The sequence below is a fragment of the Scardinius erythrophthalmus genome (genome assembly GCF_964197995.2).
Source record: "Scardinius erythrophthalmus genome assembly, chromosome: 15".
Lineage (NCBI taxonomy): Eukaryota > Metazoa > Chordata > Actinopteri > Cypriniformes > Leuciscidae > Scardinius > Scardinius erythrophthalmus.
In genome coordinates, this window is record NC_138235.1 from 20704995 (window position 1) to 20720742 (window position 15748).

Sequence of the window (15748 nt, forward strand, 5' to 3'; positions counted from 1 at the left end):
CCCTCTCCGACCCTCCCGGTTTTCGAGTTATCCACACAAAACCGCTTCTCCCCTCTTCGCGAAACAGAACGCGATGCTGTGATCATCGGTGATTCCATTGTTCGGCACGTCCATGCTACATCAGGTAAAAATAAGGTGCACAGTCACTGCTTTCCTGGTGCTCGTGTTTCTGAAATCGCTGCTCGCGTTCCCGAGATTCTGAACGATAACGAGCGCGTCGGAACTTTGGTATTGCACGCGGGAGTGAACGACATCAGGCTGCGCCAGACGAAGTTCTGAAGAAAGACTTCAGGAATCTGATCGATACGGTACGCAGCACATCGCCTGATATAACGATCATTGTGTCAGGACCGCTTCCCACGTACCGTCTAGGACATGACAAGTTTAGTAGATTATTCGCGCTAAATGAATGGTTAACTATGGGCTGAAATATGTGCCACCAGAAACTGAATTTGAATCATTTATATTTGAATTTGAATTTCTAATCTTGAATATTTGCATTGGAAAAATGAATTTGAATCACATAATTTGAAATTGTACTGTTTAATTTGAATAATTGCATTGAAAAACTGAATCTGAATTGTATAATTTGAAATTGAATTTATTTGTTTGGAACTGAAGTCCAATACAATTTGATCCTCACTGAAAATTCAACTCTCTATATATCCTCACATTCAGTTCTCACAATTCAGATTCAGATCACCAAATCCAGTTTCAAGTTACTGTGACAGACATCCGGGTAGTTGGAGGATGAAGGAAGAGCAATCGAGCGCAGATCGATATCGATAGATAGAGTTCAGTGTCGCAGGATCATCACTCAGCACTAAATATGCCAGACTGTTGTGCTGCTTATGGATGTTAGAACGAAAGAAATGAAAAAATAAAATAATAATAAATAAATAAAAGCAAGGGATAACATTTCACAAGTGAGAATGAAACCTGTGGCCTCTCTCTCTCCGTGGCCCGCGGCAGCGAACACAGCTTCACCTCGCTGCTGCACCGGTCCCCGCTGATCCAGATGGGACTGGCCAAAGACATAGTGGTGATCGGGAGTACGTATATTTCGGCGGGAAGTTCCACTGCCTTTGCCGGTGGCCGGCGGACGGAGAGAAACTACAGCGGGGCAGCAGAGTTTGTCTGCGGCTGCAGGATCTGGAGACTTACTGCCCGCTTTCTGGGAGCCAAAACCGACACAACGCTGCTGGAGGAAATAGTTGAGTTTTCTTTTGCTGAAAATAGTCCGTTCCGCGTCCATAGCAACGCTCTGTTTTTCATGACAACGGTGTGATATACTTATTACATGGCTTGGTTGAATTCCAATGTAGAATGCGGCCGTTATTTCTTGATAACAGATGCTGCTAAGTATATCACACCGTTGCCATGAAAAACAGAGCGTTGCTATGGACGCGGAACAGACTATTTTCTTTAGCGGAAGCAATACAATCGTTTTTAAATCAATAAACTCCTTTTTAAATCAATAATTTGTGTCAAATTATTTATTTATTTTGTAGGTAGCCATGTAATAAGCGGGATAATGTATAGCGAGGCGGTTGTTATAGCGAATAACAACCCCTTCAAGCTGATTCAAGACCTGTCGGGGTTGTTATTCGCTATAACAACCGCCTCGCTATATACATTATCCCTTATAAATTTATATATCAGCCTGAAGCCTATAACTATATATATATAACCTATATATATAACCTATATATATATATATATATATATATATATATATATATATATATATATATAGTTATAGGCTTCAGGCTGATTCAGGCAGATATATATAAGGGATAACTCTATCTATCGATCTGCGCTCGATTGCTCTTCCTTCATCCTCCAACTACCCGGATGTCTGTCACAGTAACTTGAAACTGAATTTGGTGATCTGAATCTGAATTGTGAGAACTGAATGTGAGGATATATAGAGAGTTGAATTTTCAGTGAGGATCAAATTATATTGGACTTCAGTTCCAAACAAATAAATTCAATTTCAAATTATACAATTCAGATTCAGTTTTCCAATGCAATTATTCAAATTAAACAATACAATTTCAAATTATGTGATTCAAATTCAGTTTTTCAATGCAATTATTCAAGTTTAGCAATTCAAATTCAAATATAATTGATTCAAATTCAGTTTCTGGTGGCACATATTTCAGCCCATAATGAGCAGAAACTGCTCTTTGTAAATAATTGGAATCTGTTTTGGGAGCGTCCTAGGCTATACCGTGCTGATGGCTTACACCCAAACAGATTCGGATCGGATCTTCTGTCAGATAACATCTCCAAAATGTTAAATACCTTTTGACTAGTAACCAAAAGTCCAAATCATAGTCTCTGCTGCACCAAATTAACTGATATAAATACTAGTGTAGAACATTGCATAGAAACTGTGTCTATTCCTCGTTTAGTGCGATCAAATAATAAATCTACTGCAGGATCTAGGAAAAATCTAATTGTTATTAAAACAGAAAATGTTGCTATTAGTAAACAAAAACAATTTCTAAAGCTAGGTCTTTTAAACATTAGATCACTCACACCTAAGGCAGTTATTGTAAATGAAATAGTCACAGATAATAGCATAGATGTACTTTGCCTTACTGAAACCTGGCTTAAACCAAATGATTATTTCGGTCTAAATGAGTCTACTCCATCAGGATACTCCTATAAGCACGAGCCCCGTCTGATTGGTCGTGGCGGCGGTATTGCAACTATCTATAGAGATATTCTCAATGTTACTCAGAAAACGGGTTATAAGTTTATTTCATTTGAAGTACTTGTACTACATGTTACGCTCTTAGATAATAAAAAAGAAACCCTATTATCTTTAGCCTTGGCTACCGTATATAGACCACCAGGGCCTTACGCTGATTTCCTAAAAGAATTTGCGAATTTTCTCTCAGATCTATTGGTCAATGTCGATAAAATATTAATTGTTGGAGATTTTAACATACACGTAGATAATCAAAATGATACGTTAGGGGCTGCGTTTATAGACTTATTAAACTCCTTTGGGGTTAAGCAAAACGTTACCGGACCAACTCATCGTTTTAATCATACACTCGATTTAATTATATCACATGGAACCGATCCAACCGATATAGATATCATTCCGCAAAGTGATGATGTAACTGACCATTACATGGTAACTTGCATATTACGTACCCCGGTAATATATCATGCTGCGCCGCGTTATCGATTAGGCAGAACAATCCTTCCATCCACCATAGATAATTTTTCAAATTGCTTATCGGATCTGTCTCAGCTGCTGCCTGAACCTAAACAAACAGATGAACTAGACGAACTAACCAGCACTATGAGCACCGTTCTCTCTGGAAAATGGGATATTGTTGCACCTATGAGACTAAAAAAGGTCAGAGAGAAAATTAAAGCACCATGGTACAACAATACTACTCGTGTTCTAAAGAGAGAAACCCGTAATTTAGAGCGTAAATGGAAACAAACTAATTTAGAGGTTTTTAGAATCGCTTGGAAAGACAGTACGTCACGCTATAAAAAGGCCCTAAAAGCGGCCAGGGCTGAGCATCTCCGCAAACTAATAGAAAATAACCAAAACAATCCTAGGTTCTTATTTAACACCGTGGCTAGACTAACAAATAAACAAGCGTCACCTGAACAAAATATTCTGTTACAGTTTAGTAGTAATGATTTCATGATTTTTTTCACTGAGAAAATAGAAAACATCAGATCCACAATTGTAAACGTTCAATCTTCAATCGCGCCTTATAATTCAGCCTCGATTATCACCCCGCAAGAACAATTACAGTGCTTTACAACTATAGAACAAAAAGAGTTAAATAAACTTATCATTTCCTCTAAAACAACAACATGTTTATTAGATCCCATACCAACTAAACTATTGAAAGAAGTGTTACCTATAGTGGAAGAGCCTCTCCTCAATATTATTAACTCGTCTTTATCTTTAGGTCATGTTCCAAGAACATTTAAATTGGCAGTTATAAAACCTCTCATTAAGAAACCACAATTAGACCCAAATAACCTAGCAAATTATAGACCCATTTCAAATCTTCCTTTTATGTCCAAAATATTAGAAAAAGTTGTGTCTGCCCAACTGGGCTCTTTCTTGCAAGAAAATGACACCTATGAAAAGTTTCAGTCTGGGTTCAGGCCGCATCATAGCACTGAAACTGCGCTCGTTAAAATCACAAATGATTTACTCTTAGCTTCTGACCAAGGCTGTATCTCAATACTAGTTTTACTTGATCTTAGTGCTGCGTTCGATACTATAGATCACACAATACTCTTAGATCGGCTACAAAACTATACCGGTGTTCAAGGACAAGCATTAAGCTGGTTCAGATCATACCTATCTGACCGCTACCATTTTGTCTATTTAAACGGAGAAAAATCGATCATAACTCCAGTAAACTATGGAGTGCCGCAAGGATCTGTGTTAGGCCCTCTATTATTCTCAATATATATGCTGCCACTTGGAAATATTATAAGGAAACATGGAATTAGTTTCCATTGTTATGCTGATGACACTCAACTATATATTTCATCACGGCCGGATGAAAACGCTAAATTATCCAAATTGACAGAGTGTGTTAAAGATATAAAAGATTGGATGACGCACAATTTTCTTTTATTAAATCCAGATAAGACAGAGGTAATACTTATCGGTTCAAAAAACCGTGCACAAAACCTCTTACAATACAACTTTAACATAGTAGGGTGTCCTGTTACTTTATCCTCTACAGTAAAAGACCTGGGTGTTATATTAGATTGTAATTTGTCTTTTGAAAATCATATTTCATATGTTACAAAAACTGCCTTTTTTCACCTTAGAAATATTGCTAAATTACGTAACATGCTATCTGTTTCTGATGCAGAAAAGCTAGTTCATGCATTCATGACATTGAGACTAGATTACTGTAATGCTTTATTAGCTGGTTGTCCTGCATCCTCAATAAACAAGCTACAGTTAGTCCAAAATGCCGCCGCTAGAGTTCTTACTAGATCAAGAAAGTTTGACCATATAACACCAATTTTATCATCACTACATTGGTTACCTATAAAGTTCCGTATTAATTACAAGGTATTGCTACTGACTTATAAAGCCCTAAACGGCTTAGCTCCAGTTTATTTAACGGATCTTCTATCGCCCTATAATCCATCGCGCTCTTTAAGATCACTAAATTCGAGGCTTCTGGTCATACCTAGGATATCCAGATCCACCAAAGGAGGGAGAGCATTTTCACATTTAGCACCAAAACTCTGGAATAGCCTTCCTGATACTGTTCGTTGCTCAGATTCGCTCTCCCAGTTTAAAACTAGATTAAAGACGCATCTCTTCAGCCAGGCATTCATATAATATTTTAATCTTACAGTTAAAACCAGGCTCTACTTCATAAACGCCAGAGGAGAACTGGCCCCCGACTGAGCCTGGGTTCTCCCAAGGTTTTTTTTTTCTCCATTAGGTCACCTGATGGAGTTTTTCGGTTCCTTGCCACTGTTGCCTTTGGCTTGCTCAGTTGGGGATACTTAAATTGATTAATCGATTCACCAGTGCTATTGATCTGCATTACCAAACGTGGATGTTTTACACCAGAAACAAACACTGATGTACTATTTTATTTAATACTGTGAAGCTGCTTTGACACAATCTGTATTGTGAAAAGCGCTATATAAATAAAGTTGACTTGACTTGACTTGACTTGAATTAGCTTGCTCAATTAATTATAGTTAAGAGCAAGTAAAATGTACGAGTACAAAATAAAAATCAACCAGTTCTGCTAACTTTGAATTTCTTAGCTTAAAATATAATACAACTGATTACCAAAGTTTTTTTGAGTTTTGCCAACTTATTTGGTTTACAGTAAGTTAATTTGTGGTGGGAGCGAAAGCGACACAATGCACTATGCTTTCAGTGAATCTGTAAAATGTCAGTCAGTTGCATTTTGAGTTCATTCTCAGTGGCCTTGAGTGGCAAGGTATGCTGTTACTTTTGACCAACATCCTATCCAAAGTGTGAATTACACATTTCAAGTACTTCAAAGCAATCAACTCTTTACTCAAGACACCTTCACAGACATCAGGGCAGCAGATACTGACAGGCAGAGAGATGTCTGGCAGATAAAAGAAACCTCAGCCAAGATTTTGAGGAGAAGAGTGGAGAAGAGATGGAATTGAGGCCAAAAGAAAGAAGAGAAATGATAACTTTCAGACAGTAAATAAGATGACAAGTGTTGACAAGTTTAATCTTTTTCTTACCTTACATCATGGGTGGCAATAGTCCTGAATGTTTTTAAAGGCCTGAAAGGTTGTCTTTTTCATGCCTCCTCATTTTTGTCACAATTAAAATTACCCAGAGCCACAGTACTGCGCTATAAACCAGATATAGTGTTGCAAGTCACATTTTTGACTATACTACATAGTCTGGTAAATATAGTTAATCCTGCCATGAAAGCTTGTTTAAATATGATGCCATGAATGATGACAAAAAATAGCCGGCACAGCCTGAATGACAGCTGCAGAGAAAGTCATTTCAGAGAAGGAGTAGAGAAGTTATTATATTATAATGCAAAATTACAAAGACAAAGTTTTTCTTTGAAGCAATGTACCGTTCAATCCAATAAGACCAGGAACATGTCAGAAGACAGTAAACTTTGTTGAACATATTTCCAGTCACTTTAATGTAAAAATCGCCCTATTTTAAATGCAGAAACACTGGCTCATTTGTGACATTAAGTGTGTATTTGAGAAGAGAGAGAATTAAGATTATGAGAAGAACATTGCACAAGAGACAAAAGACTACAAATATGCAAACAGTGTGCTATTAGTAACCATAGAAACCTCACTAATCCAGCCTCAGCTTTAACACACAATGGACATACTGCTATCTGAAGTGATCAAATATGAATTAGCATTGCTCATAACCCTTAAGGACCACACATGCAGGTTGCAGCTACACAACACTGGCCCAAGATTTAGCTAATTACTTCATTAGAGCCTCTAAGGGTCATTAATTGGTTACATCAAACATTGCACGAACAAATGTGTACAAGGCACAAAGAGCTCATTTGAACTCTAACCTATTACAGTGCTACAACTGTGTTTTATTAACACACACCACTGTGCATGTTGCTCCATTAGTCTATTTATCACCCGTTTTATAAGAACTTCTCCTCTCTCTCTGTTGTATTTCCATTTGGGGTTTTCAGTTCAATGTTGTCACCTTTTGGGATCATGTGTTGACTGAGGTAGGCTATACCTTAGAAATCTATTTATGGTAAAAACAAAAATGAACTGGCAGCTGATCTGTTTAGCAACTCAAAATGCATTTTTAAAATGTTTTAAAAGTGCTATGCTGAATAAAGAGAGAATTTAATGATGAGTTCTACTCAGGTGGTCTCACATTGGACACAATAAACTAACAGAATAATAACTAATCTGAATTTATTAATCAGAATATTAATCTAACAAACAAGGGAGGAAAAAAATCAGAAAAAAATATAGTATTAGTCAATGGATAAGCTGCATTAGCTAGTTGTAATATTGTGGATGTTGTTTGACTAGCTGAATTTGAGTAAATTGTTGCCTAATAATCTCTCTCAAAACTTGTGTCTCACACAAATTGTGGTCTCACAATTTTTTAAAAAGAACCATAACAGTAAAGTTAACCTGCTCAATAAAATAAATGTTTTAAAATGCAATATACTGATGACCACCATTATAATACAGGTGGTAAACTGTTCAAAATTACCATTTAAATGCATGAATGTTTTACCAATCAATTATATCTAACACGTTGTGATAATATAAAACTCTTTGAAAACATCTTCAAAATCAATACAGTGCGTGCATTATAATTAGGCACGTTGATTTTCTGATCATATTTTTTTCCAGGCACATTTTACCAATTTCAAACCACATTAATCATAATAACTACAATTTATTTTGTATTTAATCATTTATAAGTGTTATATAATTGTTTATGAAGGCTGGAAATGAAAATGCCTTATTTTCAGGTATGCAAAATTATTAGGCACGTTTTCTTTTACAGATAAAATAAGCCAAAAAAGAGATTTAACTCAGACTGAAAAGTCAAAAATTATTAAATGCCCATGAGAGGAATGCAATACTAATGCAATACTAGAAATTGCAGTTAAGGCATGACCATTGGACAGTGAAATACTCATTAGGTCAGCAGGGTCAGACAAAAACAGGTGGAGAAGAAAAGACACATGTTAACTGCAAAAGAATGAAGAATTAAGGTGAAGAATTAAGTGTGAAACCATCAGGAACCCTTTACTCTTCAGCGCCACCATTTTCCAGAACTGCAACCTACCTGGAGTCTCCTGAAGTGCAAGGTGTTAGGATCTCAGAGACTTAGGTTAGGTAAAGAATCCTAAAAAATGACCCCCTCTTAATAAGAATCACAAGCTGAAGTATAGTAAAATACATGAAGACTGTTTTTTTAGGCTTTGTAGACAGACAGTTTGAGAGTGACTCTTGAAGGACCAGCAACACATCCTCTTCTACCACTGTTTGAAGAATTCATCTTCCAAAATACGTTTTAATAAGTTTTGGGAGTTTATTTTTAGTCCATCTCCTACCCTGAAGTCCATTTTGCAGAGATGGACTAAAAATTATCTCCCAAAACTTACTGTCAGATTCTGGAAGATGAATTCTTCAAATAGTGGTAGAAGAGGATGTGTTGCTGGTCCTTCAAGAGTCACTCTCAATCTGGCCCAAGTCTCGGAGATCCTGACACCTTGCACTTCAGGAGACTCCAGGTAGGTTGTAGTTCTGGAAAATGGTGGCGCTGAAGACTAAAGGGTTCCTGATGGTTTCACACTTAATTCTTCACCTTAATTCTTAAATCTTTTGCAGTTAACGTGTATTTTCTTCTCCACCTGTTTTTGTATGACCCTGCTGACCTAATGAGTATTTCACTGTCCAATGGTCATGCCTTAACTGCAATCTCTAGTATTGCATTAGTATTGTATCCTTCTCATGGGCATTTAACAATTTTTGACTTTTCAGTCTGAGTTAAATCTCTTTTTTGGCTTATTTTATCTGTAAAAGAAAACATGCCTAATAATTTTGCACACCTGAAAATAAGGCATTTTTGAACAATTATATATCACTTACAAATGATTAAATACAAAATTAACTGTAGTTATTACGATTAATGTGGTTTGGAATTGGTAAAATGTGCCTGGAAAAAAATATGATCAGAAAATCAACGTGCCTAATAATTCTGCACGCACTGTATTTTAATCGCTGACAGCTTCTTCACCAGAACCATTTGAAATTTCAAGTTTTGCTGATGATACTTCCTAATTTTTAGTTTTCTGCCTGCGGTAACTATGAGTAAACATCACTTCATCATTGTGTATCAGACATTGCCACCTTGTTAAATAAAGGTGAATTGCACTTATTCAGTCGTCAAAGATTCAGTTATTGTCGTGCAGAAATATGATTGTGGTGGCCTACATATGCACAGTTAATCGTTGAAAGTTTGCAATCTCCATTCAAAAACACACAATATAAACAATATTTGAAACAGCTTCACAAACAGTATTTTCAACTACAGTATTATTTTGCTATTTCTGTGTTGCAAACATTAAATAATAAAAGTAATGGAATAAAAGTTTATAGTCTGGAGATGTTGTGACTATAGTGACTGTTAAAATGTATTTGATATAGGCCTAACCCTGAATCATTGATTCAAGAAATTGGTTCAAAAACTGGATGAAACAAGTCTCCATTCATTATTTTCAAATTATTTTTTACATAATAAACTTATTTAAATTTAATTAAAACAATTATAGACTCATTTATAACATTTTAGACATTTATATTTGGTTTGTCTAATGTTTTGTTTTCGGAATAGAATTGTTGGAGACAAACAGATTATCAGAGTCAATAGAGTCATAATTAACCTTAAAAGAATATATATCTCTCATCTAGTACTAATACTGTTTCTAATATTAAAATGTACTACAATCTTACAAACTAGGATGAAGTCTTTATGTACATTAACAAGGATTTGGGACAATTTTAATGCATTATAAATTTATGATGGAGGATCCTGGAGGATATAATGGAGGATTTTCTTATTCTGCAAAGTTCTGCAAACTATGCCCCTCTAGCAAACCTCTAGGATTTTGAAGAGTCGTTAAACTTATTTATTCTCCCTTAGTACTTTACAGTGCATTGAAATAATAAAAAAAGATATATATATATATATATATATATATTTGCACTTGCTCATAAAAAAACTAAACTGAATTAGAAATTTGACTTTTTGTGATGTCTGCTTTACTTATTTGCCACAATAATGTGTTTGGGCAATAATGTGTATTTCTCATAAAATGTACATCAAGAATACCGTAATTTGCAATTTATTTAATTCATCAGGGTTTCATGAAATTACTTGGATTCTTTTTTCTATTGTTCTACAGCCCTAACTATTTTTGTTTTCTAAATATGTTTTTATGAAACACTTATGTCTGGAACATTAAGACTGAGCCATGATCATGCTGTTTCCAGACGAAATACAAACACAGTGAGCATCTTCAGTCAAGGTGTAGATAATCCACGCATGGATTAGGACTGCAGTAACCTGAGCACAGGCTCCTTGACAAGCAGACACTTGAGCAGAATTTGATTTGCCACATGATTTGTTTGTTTATTCGTGAGTGCATGTGCACTGTGCCTAAGTGAGATGTACCTGCTGGAAAGCTTTGATGGAGAAGTAATACTGGAATGTAGTCTGGCTATCACCAGACCAAGCTCAATCTTTTAAGACTGAACATTGGTCTGGGGAGTCTGCTATGTATTTTCTACTGCACAAGAGGCGTGATCAGCGGGCGTAGTTCAAATGACTCTGTACGCAATTGGATAGTCCTTCAACCAATCAGACCAACGATGAAGAACTTTGCAGAGCGACGCGAAAACTGCAGGCAGGAAATGTGTAACCAAACGTGTTGATCAGCGGTTTGCAGAAGCAGCAATGGAATCGAGCGATTTTTGCAGGTTATGAAAAAAACAAAACAAAAAAAACATGAAAGTCAGTGGTATTCACACCCACTTGAGTGATTTGTTTGCTAAAAATAAGCCATTGAGCATTGTCGAGAGGTTAAAAGGAAATGGACAGAGCCGTAACGGTTCTGGAATCGGATTGGATTAAACCTGCCAATTGCTCGCCAGGTGGATAAGCCACTTTGTTATTGGTTCCCGCAAATTTGTAAAGGAAGCAGAAGAGATAAATGTACAGGTTTCCAGCCTGAGCTGCAGGGCGAAATCAAGTCGGCGGCAGATCACTGCCATTATACTGTATTATAAGCGTTACTCCATTATACAAACTCTGTCATTCAGATAAATTTGAACTGTCTCCAAAAACCATTTTGGTCATTTTATAAGGTGGTTGAAAACTTTTAAATAGCCTCTGTGGTTTCCATGGAGATAGGGTCTTTACAGGGGAGTTTAAAATAATTTGTCTGTGCAATCACAGCATAACATTCCATCTATGATGCCTGGGAAATCAATACATATAAAAGCATGACGTTTTTGTGACTGTTGTCATGACCGAATAATAGATACATTGACTTGATCAATTATGCTGGGTCTGGCCTTTGCATCTTACTGAACTCAGCCAAATAATCTACATTTGTTTGCCAATGTACCCATAGGTTCTTTACATAATGCAAACCGAAATCTTACTTTTGCTTCTGTTTGTGTGTCTTCATAAACACACAAAGGATTCTTCTCTGCATTCTCATTTTTGCTCAGTGGGAGTACTGATCTTACAAACATGATTAGTAAGGCAGCCTGCGGTTACATAATACATAAATAATTATCCCATTAAGGTTCTTAAAGCCACACAACTTAAAAACGCTTCTATAAAAAGGTAAGGATGCAGCCTATGAATCAGACTTACTCTTCGTGTACAGCTTTTCGTCTACTATATATAGTAGGCATCTTTGGATGTGGACATAACTTGTTTATTTATTAAAATTAATAAAGGTGATTTGTATATATTGAACTGTATGTGTCTAAACTGTTATGTTATCAATTGTCATGATAATTGCATACTGGTCTCATCTTGTATGCTTTAACACAGTTTTAACATTTCTGACTTTCCTCATTAAAGACAAGATATTCCCATCCTCTGTGGGGCAGTCGTGGCCTAATGGTTAAAGTCAGACTTAACTCGAAGGTTGCGGGCTCAATTCTCAATACCGGCAGGAAAATGTAGGTGGGGGGAAGTGAACTAACAGCGACCTCTTCCACCCTCAATACCCACGACTTACAAATTCCAAGTATGGGTTACCATACTTGGCTTTCATGTCACAACATAGAAACCATGCGAACAACATAGAAACCCGACCTAATATTAATTATGACCAAATTAAGTCTTTTCAGGGCACTTTCAAGTGAGTAGAACTAAATCTGTAAGCAGTCATAGGCAGTTATGCAGGCAGGTGCAAAAAAAATATATATATATCATTATAATATTATATTCTGTTCGTTTTGCAACACACAGCTATGTTAGCACCCAAATCCTCTTACCAGTGAACTCCTAAAGTAATGCATATAAAGTATGTTATGGGTGTTGCGGTGCAGGAGCAGCACACGCTATAGTGCTTTCACATATGCTGCGTTTGCAGTGTGTAACTGATCCGCGGCTGTACCACAAACACATACTCACAATTTTTATTTCAAACTCCTAAAGTAATGTAAAAAAAAAAAAAAAAAAGTGTTTGCTTTAGTCCTAATTAATAGCTCTGGTTCAACCTTGCAGTAACAAGCCAAAAAATATATTTTTTTCCTCCCATGGTCAGTTTTAACATCTCTGACCTTCCTCATTAAAATACTCTAAATATTCACATCTTCTTTCCCTTCAGTGGTTTTCTGATATGTTCCTTCTGATCTCTTTTATGTTTCTCAGTCTGGAAGGAACAGTGCTGGACTCTTAAACTCCAGTCATCTGTTCCAACACCAATTTAACATGACTGCTTAAACCAACACTATGTTCTTCTAAATTAGTGCTGAGGAGTATTTCAATAGTCTTGGCTTAATCTCAGTTTTTTTCATGCAGTGCAGATTGTCAGATCACATGAGATTAACTTGCTTTGGCAACAGCAAAAAAAAAAAAAAAGGAGAAAAAAAAAAAAAAAAGAAAGGAACAAAAGACCAGTTTAATGACAGATCTAGGAATGTGACCAGTTCAAGAAAAGAGCCCTGCATACCTTGCAGTAATAAATGACATAGGTACAGTATTACACTGGTATTACAACGTAAATGTGATTTATTGGGACATTTCCTGAGTCCTTGTAATTAAAATGGCTTAAAAACATACTAAACTATTTTTATTAAAAATGTTAAAATGCAGAAAGGTTTCTGTGATGGGTAGGTTTAGGTTAAGGGGAAAGAATATACAGTTTGTACAGTATAAAACCATTAAGCCTATATGGAATGTCCTCATAATGATAGGTGAACCAACATATGTGTGTGTGCATTTTGGGGTGAGTTTATTAAGAGGTATCAAGAGAACCTTCTTATCCAGGTGGAAGAATAAATCAAAAAATGTTATGACGCTGTGTACACACAACTGATTAAAAAAAAAAAAAAAAAAACCTTCGGCCTATTCGACATACTTGGGTTCGACTCCCAAGAAATTATAAAATGTACTGAATACCTTGAATGCATTAAATAATTGCAGTCCTGCTTTGGATAAAAATTCAGATACAATTTAAATTCGATCCAAATGACTTCCTGGCTTTTATCATACACATTTCCCTAGCTGGTCTTGTCAAATGGAGATAGAATTGTGCAGTTCTCCAGTCATTGCGTCAAACAAAAAAGCATCATAAAAGTAAAAGCCACTTTTATTTTCCTTTGTTCCCTATAACTCCTCAAGGTGAATGCCTTCCTGTCCTTTGTGGTTCCCATGGCACTGATCTCCGCATTAAATGGAGTCATAGCCAGTCAGCTGCTGCACATGTTTCGGGAGTCTGCCCAGGACAATCGCATCTGTATCATCGGAGGCAATGCTACCATGCTTAGTGTCGCTGTTGAACCCAACCGTGCCCAATCAATGCGCCATGGAGTCATGGTGCTGCGTGAGTACCTTTATGTTTTTTCAAGTGTACAATATAATATTATAAATTAATTTACAATGTATGCATACAATCAGTAGTATACAGGAGTCAAACACTGAATATATTAAATAAGATCAACTTTTGAGGTGGTGGACTTCCAACAGTGGTACTGTCACAATTCCCTATGTGTCTGTTTTCAAGGACTCTTATTTTGATATTCTTTTGTCTTGTTTTGGCTGTGTTTCAGTTCCTGTGTGTTTAGTTCATGTTTCCTTAGTTACTCATTGTTTCATAGATTAGGGCAGAGGTCTTCAATCCTGCTCCTGGAGGGCCACTGTCCTGCAGAGTTTAGTTCCAACCTGCTTCAGCACACCTGCCTTTGAATATTCAAGCAATTCTAAAGAGCTTGATGAGCTGATTCAGGTGTGTTTGATTAGGGTTGTTGGAACTAAACTTTGCAGGACAGTGGCCCTCCAGGAGCAGGATTGAAGACCTCTGGATTAGTGGCTCATCATCTTGTGTATTTAAACCCTCAGTCTTTGTCTGTTCTTGGTCCTGTGTTGAAGTTTCATGCTCTGTAACGTTCTTGGTGTTTACTAAATGTGTTTTCATCATTCACGATCACGGTTTGTTTCACGATCAAGCAGCACAAGGTTTTAGACATTTATAATAATAAGAAATGTTTCTTAAGCAGCAAATCAGCACATTAGAATGATTTCTGAGGGATCGTGTGACACTAGCCGCGTTTCCATTACCCTTCAAATTGCGCAAATTGAAATTGCGAATTGAAAATACGCCCAATGGAAACACGTCAATTTCGCAAAAACTCCCATTTATCGCAAAAAAGTTTTTACGCTCGCATGAGGTGGTTGTTCAGGCAATTCGAAAAAGGAATATTTCGCAAAACTGCAATGGAAACAGTTTTTGCGCATTTACAGTCACCTGACTTGGCACGGTGTGTTTGGACAGAATACGATACTTTATTAAATTCATAAAAGACAAAAGAATGACAGAAATACTGGATTCTAAACCTCAAAGAAATGCCACAATCAAGACCTCAAAGCAGAAATGAGTGAGAAAAACCCAGAAACACCTCATATGAGCCGCTCACAGTATAAGGGTCTTTCCTTGCCATTAATTCTTGGATAACACGCTTACATTTCCTTCCATTAATAATATTAATGTCTAGTGCGGTGGCTGTGATATATATAATCTTACCAACGTCCGTTGCCATGATTTTTGGAATGACTTATTGCGCGAGAAAAAAAATTACGTTTTAGTCACATAACATCGGTTAATGGAAATACAGTCATTTCGCAATAGTTTTTATCGATATTTAGAAGAAGTAAAAAAAATTGCGTTTTGCGCAAATCTTTAATGGAAATGCGCCTACTGATGCTGAAAGTTCAGCTTTGCCATCACAGGAATACATTACATTTTAAAATAAATTTAAATAGAAAACAATTATTTTAAATTGAAATAATATTTCACAATATTAGTTTTTACTCCATTTTTGAAGCTACAGCTTCAATTTACCCCTATTAAAGAGATTATGTCGAAACCTTTAACAAACACTTGCCATCTGATTTCATTCTGTAGGAGAATGCGTGTGTGTGTGTGTGTGTGTGTGTGTGTGTGTGTGTGTG

General features: G+C 36.4%; 1 protein-coding gene across 2 annotated transcripts in view; it reads left to right on the forward strand.

Moving 5' to 3' along the window:
* ntsr1 (neurotensin receptor 1 (high affinity)) overlaps positions 1-15748 on the forward strand; it is a 56795-nt gene that overhangs the window by 14288 nt on the left and 26759 nt on the right. For both annotated transcript variants that reach the window (XM_081386113.1, XM_081386114.1), the window contains exon 2: positions 13922-14123. In XM_081386113.1, the coding sequence (XP_081242239.1) occupies positions 13922-14123 (202 nt within the window). The remainder of the gene's footprint in view (positions 1-13921; positions 14124-15748) is intronic.